At 42.5% G+C, this 16,226-nt stretch overlaps 1 protein-coding gene across 5 annotated transcripts in view; it reads left to right on the top strand.

Moving 5' to 3' along the window:
* cep112 (centrosomal protein 112) overlaps positions 1-16,226 on the top strand; it is a 137,968-nt gene that overhangs the window by 121,172 nt on the left and 570 nt on the right. For 3 of the 5 annotated variants that reach the window (XM_039825065.1, XM_039825063.1, XM_039825064.1), the window contains 3 exons: positions 4,288-4,389; positions 5,789-5,853; positions 6,441-6,756. In XM_039825065.1, coding sequence (XP_039680999.1) covers positions 4,288-4,389; positions 5,789-5,853; positions 6,441-6,444 — 171 coding nt within the window. In that variant the 3' untranslated portion in view covers positions 6,445-6,756. Of the gene's footprint in view, positions 1-4,287; positions 4,390-5,788; positions 5,854-6,440; positions 6,757-16,226 lie in introns of those variants that run through there. The other 2 variants (XR_005641884.1, XM_039825066.1) reach the window with 2 other exon arrangements.

Below are 16,226 nucleotides of genomic sequence, written 5' to 3'. Positions count from 1 at the left end.
GTGTGTGTGTGTGTGTGTGTGTGTGTGTGTGTGTGTGTGTGTGTGTGTGTGTGTGTGTGTGTGTGTGTGTGTGCGAGTCAAAGTTCTACTCCCTGTGTGTGGCGAGAGGCTGTCTGAATCATATATTTACTCCTGCCTCCTACCCTGCTCTCACCTCAGGTCATGCTCGCTCCAACACACATACGTGTGTTGGAGCGAGCATGGTGTGCATGTCAGTAGATAAACAGCTTTTCAACTGTATATTTTTTCACTTGGATTGTGTGTGACTGTTTGCATTAGTTTACATCATATGTGCATCTGCATTGTTGTGTGCACACCGGTTCATTGTTTCCTTGTGTATGATAATAAACCTCCACTTTGGCTCTCCTCACACTGATATTGCCCTAGTTTATCTGCCAAGACTTGTCTTTGTAATCCAATCCCTCACATGCAAAAACAGCCTTTCTGCCCAGACTTCACACAGATGTTACTTGCCTCACACTCGCAGGGCCCTCGCAGGCTCCCCCACTCTAAAATGGCGGATCAGCAGCTCACTTTGTGGTTCAATGCTCCTTGAAGAGAGAAGCAGAATGTTGAAGACTACAGCTCTTTGTATAAATACATAATGAGACAGTAGCAATGGGCACGGTGAATTGTACAAGTTTCAGAGATGTGTTCTCCTGCAACATGGAAGCTTGGTAAAATAATAAAATAATTTCTGTAGTTCAGTGTTGAGTATTGACACTGAATATACTGACATAAAAATGCAGAGGAGTTGAACTTAAGTTCTGTTCGTTTTCCTGTGTGCTGTTTTTGTTGAGGCACATTACATTAGCAGCCAGCTACCAATCCATCCCATAGTTCTAACAACTTCAATAAGATCTGTAGCCACTTCTAATCTCCTCCTGCCTTTTTTTTTTTTTTTTTTTTTTTTCTTTTTTACTTTTGTGAAGCTGTTTCTTTTTTCCCTCTTGCAGCAAAGCGTTTTTAAATTCAAATGGTGAACTCTCTGAGTGCCAACTCAGTGGATGTCGAGGTGGAAACTTTGTGAGTGGCATCATTTTTGATGTACCCCCTTGTTCCTGACAAGGTTTTTGTCACTTTGGAACAAGAGGGTATATCAAAAATGTCTTTCCAGCAGCTACTCACCTTCTCAACCTGTCCCACGCAAGCCTGCACACACACACACACACACACACACACACACACACACACACACCCCAATGTCATTAGCATACATCAAGCTTCCCAATGATGTGACAAACTTTATTTGAACGTTGAAAGTGTTGAGGGCTTGTTTCTTTCTGCTGGCAGCTGTCAAAAACCACGCCATGTGACAGTACCAAAAGCAAGAGAAAGTCAAAACCACAATCTAAAGACTATATATAGATGAAATGTTGTCATTTTAAGATGACTGGGAGGGGAAAACGACTGCCGCTCCTCGCAGTCTTCAAAACTAGAGAATCACGCTTCATCAGGAACAAACAAAATCAGATTTTTAAAAGAGCTGTGGAGATGAAACCTGATTTTTCTCCTGAAAGTCAGTCCTTTTTCATTGCTTTGGGAAACAGTGGCACACTTTTTTTACCCCGTGTTTCCCTTCCTCTCTTTCCTTTCCCGCTCACTCTCATCTGGAGTCCGTCAATGACCAAAACCTCATGGAAGGGTTTGATCAACAGTATTGTTCAAAGGCACCCGACATCTGTCCTAATGGTGAGGAGGCTTTTCTTTTCCGTCACATGCCTCCTGCCACCTGTCAGAAAAACAAACATGCCTTTGCTGTAAAAAGATGTTGAAAGAAGAGAAAAATGTGTGTTTACACTAAGAAAAAGTGAGCGGAGGGACCTTGGAAGAGGCGAGAGGATGCAAAGCTGAAGGAACCAGTCAGGCATCTTTGGGGAGTTTGAGAGATGCTCCTGTTTTTGGATTTTAAGAGACACAGTGAAGTCACAAATTTGAATCGGCTCTTTACCTATCCTTGTCGGCTTTTTTCTGTATCTGTTAGCCAAGCATATGTTTCCACAACAGAGATGCCATTATAAAAAAAAAAAAAAAAGACTGCTGCCTCCACCCACACACATTGCATAGTAAAATATGGCTAAGCTTTAGTTAGACGTGCTGTGGAAAGTGTGAAATAAAATGTGATCGCAAATGCTTTGGTCTGCTACTGTGCAGTAAGAGCAGAAATCTGTATCATATGCTTTCAGGTTAAGAAATGCTTATTTTATGATAAGAACGATACAACTTTAAATAATAAGGGATATTTTATAATGCTTTTCTGTCTGTTACAGCAGTCGTTAGGTGCAGTTGACCACAAAGTCATGGGACAGATGCCAGATACACAACCTTAATATGGACTTCTCGCTGTCATTGTTACAAAAGCATTCATGGCTGGTTCACCCTTGCTACTGTCTATACAATATAGAGTGATCCCCGCTGCTCCCTGTGAGTCCCGGTGAATACGCTGTTGCTGCCGTGTCCATTCTAATGTATGGGAAAGAAGATGGAGACAGCATTGCCACAAAGGAGCTTGTAATTTAGGCAGAGCGGATCTCTCATTGCTGGGATCTCTCATTGCTGTGGTGACTGCACCATACATGAACCAAGAATGCAAAACTAAAAGCGTGGCTTTTGAAGAATCTAGACTTATATTCAGAGTGGTTGTAAGGGATGTGTTTATTCAACCATTGTTTATTGCTTTGGTCTGAGGTAGTTGAGTGTGTTTTGTCTTGGCTTGCCATTTTGTTATGACTACAGAAGCTGCTATAGATAGATAGACTTTTTAGAAAAATTTGCACTCCCGTAGCTTCAGCTGATTTTTTAAACTCCCGGACATCCAAATTAAAGCTTCTGAAAACCCGTTTCCTTTTTGCCACTTGTTTAAAAAGGTCACTCTCAAATTATTCTTGACTTCATTCTCACACACAGAGAAAAAGACATATTTTTGTAAACTTCAAAATGAATAGGGCAGAAGGAGCTTGAAAAAAACTGGCAAAGTTGTGGCAGTCTAATCTACTGCACACTGTGCCGAGACAAAGTGAGCTGCTTCATGTTGGGATCATTTATACTGGGGGATGCTTTGAAGTGCTTCCCAATCCCTTTCATTGTGCCCAGGAAGATTAATTAGCCAAAGCCAGAACAATCAGTTAAATCCACAACAGGAAAATTATTTTAAGAAAACCAATCTTTTTTTCCCTCCCCCTCACCTCATTCACGCTCTCTTCACATGAAAGACTGGACTGATGAGAGGAGAGGTGGGGAGCTTGGGGATATTCTTAATGTTAGCTGGACTTTGGCTCTGTCAAAGACATTATGGACAGTTGAAATGCTCAGACTCTCCTGGTTACACCTTGAAATACAGTATGTGGGTGAAAAATGTTGCTTTTCACAGCCCCCGTTGATTCCTCCAGCTCTGCTAAACTTATTATCAAGCTCTGGATTAATTCATTCTGCAAGTCTTTTCAAAATGCTGTAAATGCTTTAATAGTACTGTAAAAGCGCTGTGTGTGTGTGTGTGTGTGTGTGTGTGTGTGTGTGTGTGTGTGTGTGTGTGTGTGTGTGTGTGTGTGTGTGTGTGTGTGTGTGTGTGTGTGTGTGTGTGTGTGTGTGTGTGTGTGTGTGTTGAGGGGGGTTGAACTAACCAAACCCTTTTCAACTTCTATAATCAGACTCTGGTTTAGTGGAGTGTAATTTAGCCCCAGACAGACTTCCTCCAGTCCTCCCCAGTGGAGCTAGCTAGCTAGCTGTTGAGCTGCTGCTGTGTTTGATGTGTTCTGCCCTCCACCACTGCCCTGTCCTCTTCCAAACCCAGCTGTGCCAGGCCCATAAATGCATTGTGTCAGCTCTTGCTGTAGTCATCAGCAGCCAGTAGGGGGTGTTGTGCAGAGCGAGTCATGCCAGTCGGCGGACCCCCTGTTGAGATGTGAAGGAGCTGTGAAGAGCGAGGGAATACTCTGAGCCATGAATAAAGAGGGGATACCCACTGTCTGTCTGTGTGTCTGTGTGTGTGTGTGTGTGTGTGTGTGTGTATCCTCCAAGGGAGTTGTTCACTTGGGCGCTGTGTCTGAAAGTGTCTATATAAATGAGTATAAATAATTTACTTGATTTTGTCTTTTTGATTGTGTCAATGTTTTTTTAATCCAAATATACCAACAAATGAAATGCATACAGTGTTTGTGTGTGTGCATGGATAATGCATTTGTATTAATGTGATGATTGAATAACAAATGTGTAATATGGATTTATTTTTCTGGGTGTTCCTTCTAAGTTAACCGACACCGTTTGACTGCCCTGCCTCTGTCCTCTCAGGTGACTGTGGTGCGTCAGGAGTACGAGGAGAAGATCAAAGGTTTGATGCCAGCAGAGCTCAGACAGGAACTGGAGGACACCATCACCTCTCTGAAAGCTCAGGTGAGAACTGACTGTTTGCCAAATACAGATTAGAGACAGGCAGGGCCCAGAACAACTATGCTGACACATATATATAATCTGTTGGTTTTAGTTTCAAAAATGTTAAAAATTGTCTGGAGACTCATGTTCTCATTTTCAACCTGTAAAATATTCCTTTCATTAATCCATACCCTTTTAAACCCAACAAACTGTATATTGGACAGATTGTCAAAGTAATGTTCTGTATCTTCATTCTTTTTTAAGGTTGATTTCAATCCTTTTGTCTTTCACTTTCCCTTACTATAAATCAATTGAAACAGTCAGAAACATAACCCACACATCCTGTATGAATATGCATGTTGGAGTACCAATCCTCTTTATAACCCTTAATCTCTCCTAGTCTCTCATTAGATTTAATTGCATTGCATGTCTCTGAGCTGTGTCTCGTACTAATATCATTGGGCCCATTTTGACACTGAATATCAATAAAGGGCTTTCACTTTCTCAGCTTTTACATTGTAAACAAAAACGGGATTTCTGTAATGATGATACAACCACACAGCACAACTTTTTGTAAAAAAGAAAAAGAAGGGGCTCATCATAAACCCCTGCCTTGTTTCAAAAGGTCTACCAAGATCCCATTTCAGTGTGCAGACCACAGCTCTGTGATCAGATATGTTTATAAGATGTAATTGATGAGCAGAGTGGTCTCTCCTCTCACTGACAACGTCTTGGGCTTTGCACATTAAAGTGCATTATTTTTACATGGTGGTACAAAAAAGGTGGGGAGAGTTTCCAAGTCTCTGGAGGCATCTTACCACATTTTGTTGGGGTTTTGCATATACTTCACCACTGTGAAGTGCCAAATGAAATGCTAGAACTTTCCTGAGGTCTCCCCCACAGAAAGGAATGTACCCTCGGCTGCAGTACGGTAGTCCCAGAACAATACGGATTCTTTCGGAGCCGTGATTATTCTGCCAGGCTCTAGATGCCATGTAAATGTAGATGGGGTTTATTTTCACTTTCAGCCAAAGACACTTCATAAATATACTCCCACTTTGTAGCCAAACAAAAGAATGGCGCGGCCTCCTCTCGTAACGTCCTAACCTCAACTAACCTGGCTTATAATCTTCCCTCTGTCCCCATGTGCCTTAACCCCGCTGCCCTAATCTTCTGACCCCCAACCCCTGCTGTCCCGACCTCTGGACTCAACAACCAAGCCTTTCTTCCACTTAGCTAACCCCCTCCACCCAAAAGCACAATCGACCCAAAGCCATTATACCTTCTACACCTCCAGTGTCTGTATTCTGATGCACTGGTTTCCTACTTCCCTCATTCTGATTAAACAACTAATCAGAGTACATTTTTGTTATTGCATTATAGTTATATTATAATATTGCATTGTGTGTCTGTGTTGCAGGTTAACTTCCTTCAGAAGAGAGCCTCTTTGCTACAGGAAGACCTGGATGCCTGTCGCAGCAGGAGGTTAGCATGATTGTTTAGATTTGTTTAGAATGGTGTGTGCTTACGTGCCTGTACATAGTTCAAGTTTATACTTTTGGACAGTACAATGCACGTATAGTATGTGCCTTTCTTTTTATACCAGTGTTTCAGGTTGTGAGTATAGTAAAGTATGAACACCTAGAATTACTCATCTGCAGTACACTTTGTAACACACAATTAATGGTGCAGTTACATTAGAAGTCTTGTCTTTGACTATGACAGCTTCCAGTCCTGAGGGCTTTGATTTGCCTTCCATCCATCATACTGTAAGAGCCATTTATGTCTTTATAAAAAGCATCTTATATATGCAGGGATAAGAGGCCTCGTCAAACAACGCTGCTGCTCACATCTCTGCAAACATCTCTCAGGACTGCCATTCACATCACAGTAAATTACCAGTTATTTCACTGTGCTCTACCTCACAAATTAAAGTGGCGGAGGCGTTGAGAGTCTCCAAGAAACAGTCACTCAGAGAGTTAGTTTAAATTCCATGATGGTGTTCTTTAATATTGATGTAATATGTTGGTTTATTGGTTTAACGCTGGAATAACCCAACTCTTTCTGCACAGGTAACTATGGGAGAACCACAGCCTGACCCCATGCCGGGATATGAAGGATTAAGACGTCCAATCAGGTGTGAGCATTAGTGACTGTTACAAGTTTTTACACACCTGTCATGCAACTGGATCAATCATCTTTTGGTTTGATGTGCTGTTGTCTCTCATGGTTTTATTAACATATGAACTATTTATTCATTGTCAGATTTAAGTTTAGCTTGAGTGTGTGTGTATATATATAATTCTGATTACTTCGTTCAGTTTTATATTTTTTTTATTGTTATGGATATCATAGGCATTTAATGCCAAAATCCATCATTTTTAATAAATAAAAACAATTGCATCATTTTCTATTGTCATGCTATTTTGTTTTAATTCTGAGCATGTTTTCTAATCCTCGTCAGATACCTCATAATTAGTCCCACAATTAGGGGAAGTCCTGCTGTTGCCCTTGTTTTTATATGACCACAACATGCATGTTAACCAAGATTAGCTCTGTAACTTAACACTGAAGTCATAGACCTTGAATTCCCATCTCCCCCATCACTATTATGCATTGGCTTTCTGCTCAAAGCCCCTGTTTGAACTGTAAAGAGTAGTTGGGGGTTTGTGGTTGGTTCAGATAAAGAGCGCTGCGAGTCAATTGTTTGAAACTCAGGCCAACCGCTACAGTCCTTGGGCCCAGTGTTTCTGCCTCCTCCACCACTTTGTGTTTTACCAACGGCTCCACTCAAACCCCAGCTGAATTACTCAGACGGTGGAGTCCATGAAATGGCCACCATGTCTCCAAGTCCTCTCCAATGTCTCAATAGTGTGGAGGTTTTATGATGAAGATAATAACATTTAGTGGACCAAGGATGGGCTTCATAATGAGCCCCCATCCATTGTTTTTTTTGTCTCTCTGGTAGGTGAGGAATGCATGGCTTTGAATACTGATCATTTCAAAAGAATGCAGTTTTTCCCTGGAAAACAATTTGGAGGCGTTATTAAATTCCAAAATCAGATTTGATTTCAAAGAGGCCTCTAAACTTATTTGCATTGGAAATGCTTTCTTTTTACACCCGCAGTTCGCGCACTTCCATGTGTTCCCATTGTCCGTGCGTGACCTGTTCTGTCTCCAAGCGAAACCCTATACCCATCTCTGTATTTATTTGATGTGCTGATTCTGCTGCCCAGGCAAAGACAGAGAAGGAACAAAAAAAGAGAGACGAAAGGAGAGAGGACTGTCAGACCGACATCTGAGAAACAGGAATTTAGTCTTTCAGCACAAAGCCTTTGTACGGTCTGTTGTTTCTGGAAGAAGTGCACAGAGGATTCAGAACTGTTGCAACACAGCATCATAATGCATGTGCACTTGTGTACATGTAAGGAAGTATTTGTGACATTTCACATGTACTGTATGTGTGGTTACATCCACGTGTCAGTAATGGCCTCAGTATACTTCAGACAAACTAGAATGACCAATACCGATTGTGTCTGAACTGGCAAAAGTGTTTAATCATTTTCTGAATGGCCACACTAAGCCTGACACATATGGAAGGCGACTGTCGTTCCAAGTTGGGCCAACGGTGAGCCACCGTCGCTTTAGTTTGTGCGGTGTGTCACTGTCACCAAGTACCGGTCTTCGTTAAACAAATTCCTGATGTTTTTGAAGGTTTGAAGCATACCATGGTCCCCTCACAGGAGTTAGGGGGACCTACAGTACATCCTCCAACAATTATGCGTACCTTGAGCAATTTTCCAGGTTTGTAGAGGTGAGAAAGTTCTATTTACACGACTACTGCTATCAAATGTCATACGAATGCAACACCTAGAACGCCTTCAAGGAGAGGCAGCTTGAAATGTGTGCTCTTATCCGCATTTGTACAATTCATCACGTCTCACCCCTCTCTTGATGACGCCAGGCCATTTCAAACAGATATGAACACTTGAGCCCTCAGACGAGTCAGACGACACATCATATGAACAAGTTTGTTTTACTCATACTTTGCCCTTTACATATATCGTCGGACGCTTCCCCAACCAATTCTACTGTCGGAAAGAATGTTTCAGATGCTGTAAGATGATCCAACAAACACTTAATTTAAAGCATAGTGAGTCTTTATTAATAACTTTAAACGGAGCTGCTGATGCTGTACATTTAAAGGGTAACGTGTACTCAGCCCTTTACACCCAAACAGGCTCCAGCTATAACCTTTGCTTCAATCTGTGTTATTACTGTGACATAGTTTCACTCTAATTGATTGTCTACCACCAAAATAACCTCCATAATTGTGCTTGTGTAAATACAAGCAATGAATGTCATTACCAAGCAGCCGACATGGCCCCATTAAGGATCAAAGCCCTAGCTTCCTCTCAGTTATCTCCACATCAGACGGTGGATTTTTATGTGACAACAGTAAAGGGCGGCCAGGGAGCTCCCAAGGTTTCCACCATATTCTCACTTCAGTACTGTAATTTTTCATTTCATGTGTTTGCTTCAGCTGGAGTTTTAAATGTTTCATTGTCTCAAGAATAGTTGTCATGACATGAGTGCACAAAGGCCCATTTAAAAATCATTGCACACTCTCAAAATGCACTCACGATAAAAAAAAAAAAAAACTGCCTCATGGCACTGAATCAGAAATGTAGAGCAATGGCAAGTGTGGTACAGAGGAACCTTAAATCACTTTTTGAAATATTTTATTCCAACATATCTGAGAGGTCTTCTCTGCCTTTTACTAGATCTACACGTGACAATCTGTGTGTGCACGCTTTATTCTGAGCGCTATGACAGGCCTCTGGGATTGACTGTACATCAGCGTGTGATTGACAAAGTCATTGTGCGTGTGTGTTTGCGTGTGTGCGTGAGCTGTGTGTCACTGGAGCTTTTTATAGCGCTGTATTCTGAGTCAGACCCTAGGAGGCCTGTGTTTTGCTGCTGTATGCTGCTTGCATAAATAAATCTGTTTATCGCCAACACTTCTCACACACACTTCCACCATGTTTTCTGCCTTTGTCTCTCTCGTAGCTTGTATCACTCACTCTTTGTTGATACGGTAGTTATGGCAGTGATTTTTCCTTTTTTCCATGGGCCCTGTCACTCAAGTGCAACAAGAGCTGTGAAAAAGATATGCAGCTGTGTGAATTGAGAACAAGTGGGTTAGAGGCTATGCAGCCTTAGTGAAGAAGGCACAGCAGGTTGTGTTTGTGTGATTGTGGCATGATTTTGCCATCTATAGTGTGGGTTGAGCAAAGGGACAGAAGATCATGCACTAAAGACTGTGTGGGAGGTTTGTCTGTATCGCTTGCCCTATGTCTCTGTCTGAAAATCTGGTATCTCTGTCTAGCTCTTTACATTTATCTCTCTCAGCCTCTTTTATTATTCTTTACATATTCTTGCACCTGAACTGGTAATAGTTAAGTAGACTGTGGCCACACTAATGCAGAAAAAGTTGAAAATGCATGTTTTTATTATTCTTTTTGACCTTCCTTTAATGTTCCATTAACTTTTAAAACATATTCTCCAAAAGTGCATCATTTAAAGATCTATTACTGTGGAAGGGAATAATGTATGAAGACACAAACCTAACAGCTGGACTGTTTTGCAGTTTTTCTCACTTTTCCTTTTGTCTCTGTATGTTTATGAAGTGCAGTCATTTGGGATAGGTGCACATTTTTCTTTAATTTGTGCTACCCAGAGTGAATTTGCATCCGTTTGTGCCCAGTCGTGTCTTTGAATTGACTTTACATACTTTCCATTCAGTTTAAACGCACCAAATAACTTTTTAAAAAATTACAGAATTTCACAATTCATTCATACATTTCACTTTTCAGTGTTTTCTTTACACATTTAATTTCTCAACATTATGATCTAAATGCTGTTTGCAAGCCTTCTCTACATAGACACCTATGCAATTGTGAAGCTGCTGGCTCAAATTGCACACACAAGAAAATTCATATTCTTCTCTTGATTTGGGAATTCAGTGTTTAATGCCAAACATCTGACAAGAAACATGTCATATTGAGCTGCATGTGTGTGGACATGGTGTGTGTTTAAATGTGATAATGAACACTATTGAATCTTGTTGTCAAGCGAGACCGTGTTTGAGCTGTCAGCCCTCTTCAGAGCATATAGCTTTTTGCCATGGTGCTCACCCTGTTGATGTGTCACAGCCCTCTAATGGAGGAACAGGAAGCAGGGGGAAAGAGATAAAAATCTGGCATTTGTTGAATGGACGAGCAAGTTAATCACCTTACCAGTCTGGGAACCCTCTGCGCTCCGGAGTCAGGAAAGAGGAAGACCGGGTTAAAGTGATGGATTAAGGATGAGTGAGGGAGCCCACAGGGTTAGGTTAAAGACTGATTCAGAGACGGATCGCTGTCCTGTCAAGCATGGCAGAACAGTGGCGTCCAGCCTGTGAAGTGTCTGCATGGTGCTTCAGTGCGAGCAGCAGCGGAAATGAAAGTCATTACTGTCAGTGTGGAGTGAGCTTCATGGCCCAAACGGGATTAGACAGTGCATCCGACATTGTTTCTATACATTGGTAGACTTAAAAGTCATGCGCAAAATGGGATTAAAACGAGGGAAAAAAACCAATAAATAACCTTCAACAGCCCCCCCTCTCTCTTCTTGCCTCTCTTTTATTTCTTTTCTGCCTTCCTTCGCTACCAATTCCCTACCTATTTCATGTCTCATTCTTTCTTCATCGTCTTTTCTCTTTCACCTGTCTCGCTCCCTATTTCACTCTCTGACACATCTCTCTTTCCTTTCTTCCATCCTTCACACACTCATCCCAATCATCAAAATGCACAGGTAGGCGCCGACTCACACTTACACTTTACATTCTCTGTTTTGCAAAAAAAAAAAAACATCCTTCTGGGGCCAATTGGCGCTTGAAATCCAACTTCATTCCCCTCAAACTGAACCCTTTCAAAAACAAACCCCCCTACCACCCGCACTCTCTTTTTTCTCCTCTTCCTCTTTCAAAACAGCCCCATAACAAGCTGGCGAATTGTTGCCCTTCCTTAACTTTTAAGGGTATTATGCACCATGTCCAACTTCAAAGCCTGTCTTGACTCCACACTTTAATTGTATCTTCCCCAGCTCTCTGCGTGCCATTTGATTCTGCTGACAACAGCACTTCTCCCTCCGTTCTCCTCCATCCTCTTCTGCCATTCTTTGGTCCTCGATTATGTTGTGTTTTGACCCCCGCCACCACCACCACAGCTCCTCTCATCAGCTCCTTGCTCCCTTCAGAGGCCATTGTCCCCCTGTTGTCACCTACTTTAAAGAGGTAGCCTCCATTTCCTCTCTCGGCAGTCGGTTGTTGCCCCGGGTGTGTACACACCAAACAAACTTGAAACAGTAACCCCCTGTCCTACATTGGCTGTCTCCTGCTCTTTTTATCTGCTCTCTCTCTCGCTCTCTCTCTCTCTCTCTGTCTGTGTCTGTGTGAGCTGACTTCCTCCTCATGGCCCTGGTTGATAATTGCCATAAGCTTCCCTCTTGGTTTCATTTTCCATTGTCCTCCCCCAAATTCTTGGCTCTGGCTTGAGATAAAGGGATGAGTACTTCAAAGGGGTCTGCAAAGAGTTTAACCCCAAGCCGAATGGAACAGCACACAATACTGTAATTGAGAGCAGTTACTGATCACAGAGCTGCGGCACAGAGAGGACAGCACCGGTAGACACGCACGCACGCACACACACACACACACACACACTGTGAGTGTTTATGACTGCAACTGAGGTGGCCAGTAGTAGTTACAACAGGCCAAGGCTCCTCAGGAGACCATATAACACAGTTGTCAAAACCTCTCTAGTCCTCTTAAGTTGTTATATAGGAAGTGTTTTCCATTCAATCTGACTGGAGATACCATAGACAATTAAGATGCTTTGTGTATTCTGTGCACATGCAACAAAAAAAAGAAGAAGCAGTCAAGATGAAAGAATTGATTGGACCCACAAGTGATTTATGCATGCCCTTCCGTCTCTATTTATAGGGCTCTTTGTAGTCAGACTGAATTTGACCTGTCTCTGTAATAATATCTTCCCAAACAGAGAGACAGTTGCACCTCGTAACCTCTCCCCTGAAACCCTCTTTCAAGGGTCTTTTTATAGGGCCAGGAGCCAAGGACACCCCTGGTCTCAGGCCAGTCACAGACCTGGGGTCAGCTCCTGAGGGGCAGCAGGGAAGACCACGACCTATGGGGACCTCCCATGAACCATAGAGAGGGTTGACAAGGCAGGACATGAGGGCTCAACTGGCCCCTGGTACTAGCAGGGGGTCCACACCATCGCCATGGTGATGGTTTCCACCCCGGTGTGTTTACTGTCAGAGGTCAGCCTGAGCCCTCCAAAGTTAACAAAGGCTGACATTGTCGAGGTCTGTATATTAGCCAGATGACTTGTACACCTACAGAAAGACCCAGACTGTGTAGATGAGCTTTTATGAGATAAGAAATGATGTTTGTTTGGACTTTGTTTTAACTCAGTCATTAATGTCTCACATCTGACATGGTGTCAGATGTCAGCTATACTGTACATCAGTAGGCCCCAACATTTTTTTGTCAGATGCACTCCACACTGACATTTAGTTTATGTGTTTTACCATTTTTATCTATCTCAACCATGTATCATCACTTTTCTGTTTCAACTTAACTGCTTGCTTCCTAATTAGTTTTCACGCACTCTCAACACATGGAGTTCAGGTGCATAGACTGTTATACAGTCTATGTTCAGGTGTTACAACTAAATCAATAAGTGGATTTTTGAAAATGTAATTTCTATTTTATTTCAAATAGTTGTGCTACTACACAATTGCTCCACATACCTGCAAGCAAAAGCAGAAGTAACCCCAGGGGTACAGTTACTCGCTCAATGGTGTTTTTTGCCTCCAACGTCGCCTTCCAGGCAGCTAACCCTAACCTAAACCCTAAACATAACCATTGCCGCGCTGCCTGGAAGGCGACTTTGGGGGCAAAAAACACCAAACACCACAGTTATTTCTGCTTTGCAATTACTGCTGTTAAAGTTTTGCTGGGACAGTACATTTGATGCAGACACATTGGGGATGTTTTTGTCCAGGATGTGAGCGTGCAGAATTTGAAGGCGATAAAGTGGCCTTTGAATGATGAGTAATACCTTAGTCATCATGGCCTCTTCACCTCGATAGGAAGCGAGGCATCAAGGGAGAAGGTTTCACAGCACCTTTAGCAAACAGGCTGATCAAAGTCTTTGTACTGTACTTTTTGAATGTCCACTGAGACAACAAGGGAAACTCAGACACCTACTGTCCCTTTCAAGAATATAGCCATCTTGTACAAAGGGTCTCTCCTGTGGTGGCTCATTTGAACACTAAAGCCATATCCAAAACACAATTGACTCTGTTCTATAAACACTAGTCATCACTGTCTGTAGCTAGTCCAGTACGGATTAAAATGTCCACTACTGCCTGTATCTCAACAACACCTCTCAGTCAGACCAGTGAAAGGATGTATAGTGAATGTCTGGTCTATCTATGGACTTTTCACTCCTTTTTGTGTTATCTGCTGCAGTTAAGTGGTATGCACAAAGCAGAAAGCTGTACTGTCAGAGCTGCAGAGGGGAGTAATTCTTCTGTTGCTTAAATGATATGATAACATCCTTCAGGGAACTTATCCTTGGTGAACAGATGTTTTAATCAGGTGTGCATGCATGCACAGCACCATGTGCCCTTATTGCCACTGGTAGGAGCTGTGGAGTGATGCACAGCACTATGATTTGATTTCCTATTGCAACATGTTGTATGTGAATGGTATGTGGATAATTAAAGTGTCTTATTTTAAATGTCTAGGGGTTAAGCGTAATGTAGAAGACTTGTCCTGCTGAAGTTTTCTTCAGCAAGTCTTTGAGTCCTGCAGGACGGACACATCTGTGCCCCTATGCCTTCCAAATAGAGTCTTAAGGGGAATAAAAATCATAGTTTAATTATTCTCCTGGACTATTGTCTTCTTGTAATGTGACCAAAACTGTATATGAGGATATGAACGTGCCATTCGATGCGCGCATTGTGCATCCCCAGGTCTCTAATAGGTCAATCTCAAAAACTATGCGGCACTTGAAAAAAAAAAGGATCTCTGCGTCTTTAAAGTTTATGTAGCAACAGAGGGATTGTAGCGATAATGCTATTGGGGCGGCAGATCAGTTACTTCTTACGCTCCAAAGCCTCGGGGAGTTGGCTCAAGATTGCTTGTCTTTGATAAGGTCCTTACTATGTAGCTTCAACTAGGGTGATGTGGGAAAAGATTGGTAAAACGTGGCAAAAAGCTCGCGGGGCTGGAAAATAAACCGACCAACCCTTAAAATATGTTTCACTCAGAGTGATTGCAACGTATCTGGGCAGCTCCGACACTTGTCTTGTTTTTTTCTTTTTTCGGAGGCATCAAGCTGCAATTGTTTTTTATGCAGCTGTCGGGACCCGGCGGTAGGTTCCTTACTTTGAAGTGCGCTGCTCCAGCCTGTCGGCTCAGTTGGTGTTGGAGTCGCCTACAGGAGAGACCTACCGTGCAGCATGGCAGCCTGAAACCATAGGGAAGAGAGAAGAAGGAGGGAGAAAAGCGGTATTTTTTTCCTCTCGTGTGCCTTTTTTTCTCCGTAAACCGACTCAAACCTGAACGGACTGTATGTGGATGCGTTGCTGAGACGAGGACTGTGGATTATACGCACTTTTTTTGGTGGATAAAACTTCAACAACTGGAGTTTAATTTAAGGAGAACTCGTGGATCGATGGTAAGTTACAAGAGTATGTGCCTCCTCAAACTGGCCCCCATTAGAGTTCCCTTTGATGTGCTGTTGACTCGCCTTTGAAGTATTGTTCAAGGGAAAAGGAACCGCTTTTCTTAAGTTAAAAAGACTCCCTCCCCCCCCAAAAAAAAAAATCGTTTATGCATTATTCATTTAATATTCGATTCGATATTGTTAGATCCATATTTAAAGTTTAAAGTAGAACATTTAGTAGTAGACTAGCTCGTTTCTTTTGTGGAATTCCTCCCCCCCCCCCCACAAGATCTGAGACTTTGGTGTACTTGGGATTGGACGTTAAAGAGAAGTTGTTTTTCGCCTTAAGTGCAACATTTAAGAACCTTTTTGAAAGACTACGTGACAGTGAGTGGGGTTGTAATGTACGCGGTCGCTTTGAATGTAATTTTGAAGGGTTGCTTATTTATTTATTTTTTTCGAAAAGTATCCTGAAAGATTTAGCATGGGAAGCTTTAGAGCAAGTGTCCGGAGCTGCTTCTCTACGGTCACTGACAAGTTAAACACTTGAGCAATGTAACAGTTTGTCAGCGATACAAGTGACATATGCAGCGTTGCACATCAGCCGCCGATACACTGTAACAGTGATGCTTTCCGGTGTTGAAACAATTAAGCGATCATCCGTAACAAACTGCTCTTAAATCTGTGCGGTAATGGGACAAGAGATAGCTGGACGTTTGAAACATTTGAGCGTGTTAAAGCTGCTGTAGTAGTACACCAAACACAGAAGCCAGCTGCAGCCGGTTAACTCCATTAACTATTGTGGTCACGTTTTTCGATCTCTCCGAGTTCGTCCCACATCAATATCCTACAGGTACTCGCGGGGAGGCTCAATTTGACGTGATTTTAGTCGCCTGTGATGAGATGTTGAGACGTAGAAATGACTGCCCCAGAAATGGGAAAGTGGCAGGGGATGGTAGAAAGACATGTGCTTACATTCTGCAGCAGGCAGTCAGGCTGCAACCCTGACACCAGGTGTGATGGATCTGGAAGCTTTAATAAAGCCGTGTCCGTTTGGAA

This window comes from Perca fluviatilis, chromosome 15 (assembly GCF_010015445.1).
Source record: "Perca fluviatilis chromosome 15, GENO_Pfluv_1.0, whole genome shotgun sequence".
Classification (NCBI taxonomy): Eukaryota; Metazoa; Chordata; class Actinopteri; order Perciformes; family Percidae; genus Perca; species Perca fluviatilis.
The sequence above is the reverse complement of the archived record's forward strand: the minus strand, read 5'-3'. Positions and strand labels throughout refer to the sequence as shown.